The sequence below is a fragment of the Echinops telfairi genome, unplaced genomic scaffold (genome assembly GCF_000313985.2).
Source record: "Echinops telfairi isolate 266 unplaced genomic scaffold, ASM31398v2 ScPeMD7_41;HRSCAF=154, whole genome shotgun sequence".
Taxonomy (NCBI): domain Eukaryota; kingdom Metazoa; phylum Chordata; class Mammalia; order Afrosoricida; family Tenrecidae; genus Echinops; species Echinops telfairi.
Window position 1 is genome coordinate 2,567,614 of NW_022103939.1, and position 2,947 is coordinate 2,570,560.

The 2,947-nt window shown below is 33.4% G+C and overlaps 1 protein-coding gene across 1 annotated transcript; it reads right to left on the minus strand.

Annotated features, from left to right (window-relative positions):
• Nucleotides 1–1,698: 1,698 nt before the first annotated feature.
• Nucleotides 1,699–2,553, minus strand: LOC101653753 (olfactory receptor 52A4-like). Its single transcript, XM_030885727.1, has one exon. The coding sequence runs from the start codon at nt 2,551–2,553 to the stop codon at nt 1,699–1,701; it is 855 nt and encodes a 284-aa protein (XP_030741587.1).
• Nucleotides 2,554–2,947: the final 394 nt, after the last annotated feature.

Below are 2,947 nucleotides of genomic sequence, written 5' to 3' on the forward strand. Positions count from 1 at the left end.
TTTCCACATCTATTGTATGTTCAAATGCAAACCACAGGTTATTTATGATAAATCACTTAAAAGTAACAAATTTAACCTAAAAGTTTAGAAAAAGCCCATGTCAAAACTTGCCTAAAGTTGATTTAGTAGGAAATTTTAAAAAGTTTATATTATATGTACTTCTTTCTCCTCTAGGCCAAATGGGTAAATTAGTAGAAATATTTACTTGGAAAACAATAATATTACCTTTAGACATGTTGTCTTTATAGCTGAAAGGCAAAAATTGTGAGACGTATAAGGTATACCAGACATATTTCTAAAGAAAATATGATGCATTTGCGGTTTTAAAATAACCATCACTTACTGTTACAGTACTAAATTTCTATGAATTTTGACTTTGTAGGGAAATATTATACATAACCCTAGGTAAATTTTTTTTTGTTTTACACTACAAAACAATAAAACATTTTTTAATTCTGTAATTACAGATGTAATCTTATGTTTTATTACATTAATAAAATATTCCAATAAAAATGGACAATACTCACACATATGAAGAAATACACAAACATGGAAATAAAGATATATATTTCACTGCATCTGTTAAAACTACAGAATTCAAAATCCTCTAATAGACCATGAAGCATCATTTTATAAAATTTTACCAAAGAATGAGTCAGTAAAAAAATCTTCAATTTATGTTTTTTTGTGAAGCATTTCAATGGTGACATTAGTAAACTATGTAGAAATAGAGGCACAATATTTATATCAAAGTTTTCCTTAGACATGACTATTTTCACGATGGAAAGAACAATAAGCATTATGGAAGTTACAATATTTTATCCATATTGAATTACTATAAGATATGAAGTCCAATGGGGAAAGCCCTACAAATCTTTAACAATGAGTTTACAGTAAACACTACTTTTGCTTCTTTATAAGGCTTTTATTAAAACTTTTTCCATACTTTAGAGTAGAGAAAGCTGAATTTGTGCCCATAAATTGTTTTCCCAAAGCCCAGCATATAGAAGAGGTAAAACAAAGTTTTGAGAACAGCTTTGTTTGACTCCACAGTGTCTGAGATGAAATACATTTGCAAAGATTTCCATAACAAATTTATATCTGTATTTTCTAGAAAATGTTTTTGACCCCCCTAATTTGTTGGCAATAACTAGGCTACTTGCCCTCAATCATGACAGTCTTACAAATGAAGTCTATTCAAGGAACTTTGGGAAAATAATATTAATTTTCTTTAAATTAAAAGAAAATTCTTTAGTAAAGTAATACAGCAATGACCCCAGCCTGTACAATATCTACTTTATATATTTTTAGACTTCCAAATCTTTCTTTTGGTTATTGTTAGTTGAGGTTGGAATAACATCAAAAGTAAAGTTAGAAAACTATTGTTCATAATCTTATTACTGCTTACATATCAGTAAAATTGACCAGGTACCAAAGTTTTCCTCCTTCAGACGTCAACAACCTTTAGAATTCCTTAAAAATTCTCTGATTCGCTTATTATTAAGATCGTAGTTATACCCACCAATATTGATGGGAGCATCAGATCACATAGGGTCACAAGATGAGCCATTGAATTCATAGAAAGAACAATTTTAATGGAATGTCAAACCTGGTCTTTGAAACACAGCATTTTTGTTACCTGTTCTCTAATCTGCTTGGTCTTCATCCCATAGACCAAAGGGTTGAAGAAACGTGGAACTAGTAGATAAAGGATGGACAAATAATATGTATGTGTGATGGGATATGAGATCCAGATCTGTGAGTGAAAAAAGAGAAGAAATCAAGGAGATAGAATTGGAAGAAGACACACATGTGGGGAACACATGTATTGAATGCCTTAAGACGAGCCTTTTTTGGGGACAGGTGAGCAACCGTGATAAATATCTGGATATAGGAAAGGGTGATTGAAAGGAAGTCAAACCCACCAACAATGAAAGCACCAAAGAGACCATAGAACTTATTGATAAAAATATCTTCAGTGGCAAGCTTCACAACAGCCATATGTTCACAGTAACTATGGGATATTATTTTGGTTCGGTATAGCTTCAGGCGAAACTTTATGAGCAGAAGGCACGGGATTACGAGGATGGCAGGCCGCAATGTCATCCCAATTCCAATATGAGTCACTACTTGAGGAGTGAATATGGTAGCATGTCTAAGGGGATGACAGATAGCCACATAGCGGTCCAGAGCCATGGCCAGCAAGACACCTGATTCAATGCCCTGAAATGTGTGGATGAGCCACATCTGAAGGAGACATGCATCAAAATAGATATCTGGCAAATAAAACCAAAAAATTCCAAGCATCTTGGGTACAAAGCTACTGCTCAGTACAATGTCTGTGGCGCCTAGCATGGCCAAGAAGATGTACATGGGCTCATGGAGGGTGCGTTCAGATTTGATGATGATCAAACGTAGAGCATTTCCAATCAAAGCAATAATATACATAGCACAGAATGGAATCCCAATCCAACACTGCACTGGTTCTAGACCAGGTATTCCAACAAATGTCAGTATAGAAGGCATAAATACAGTGTCATTGGGAATAGGCATGGCAATCTAGGGATATTCTTAAGGGAAAATGTTTACAATATATGATATTCTGTAATGGTATATATCCTATTCTGACTGAATCACAAAGTTAATTTGAGAAGAGAATTAGCAGAATAAACTTCATTATTTCTTCCTTGTTTTAATGAATGGGATCACATAATTATGGAGACTATTTAAAGTTTCACTAGTGTTTACTTTGGCAAGATTACCTACCTAGCCTTAGGATTGTAAATTGTGTAAAAATAATATTGGAAATGACCTCTTTGATCATATCAATGTGATCAGCGTGTTTAGTGGTGTTCTCTTTACTCTCTTGTTCCACCTTCTCTTTCAGTCTTTAACCTGTTTATGGAAATGAAGGAAAAATATTATTTGGAAGCCAGACTTAAGAGGT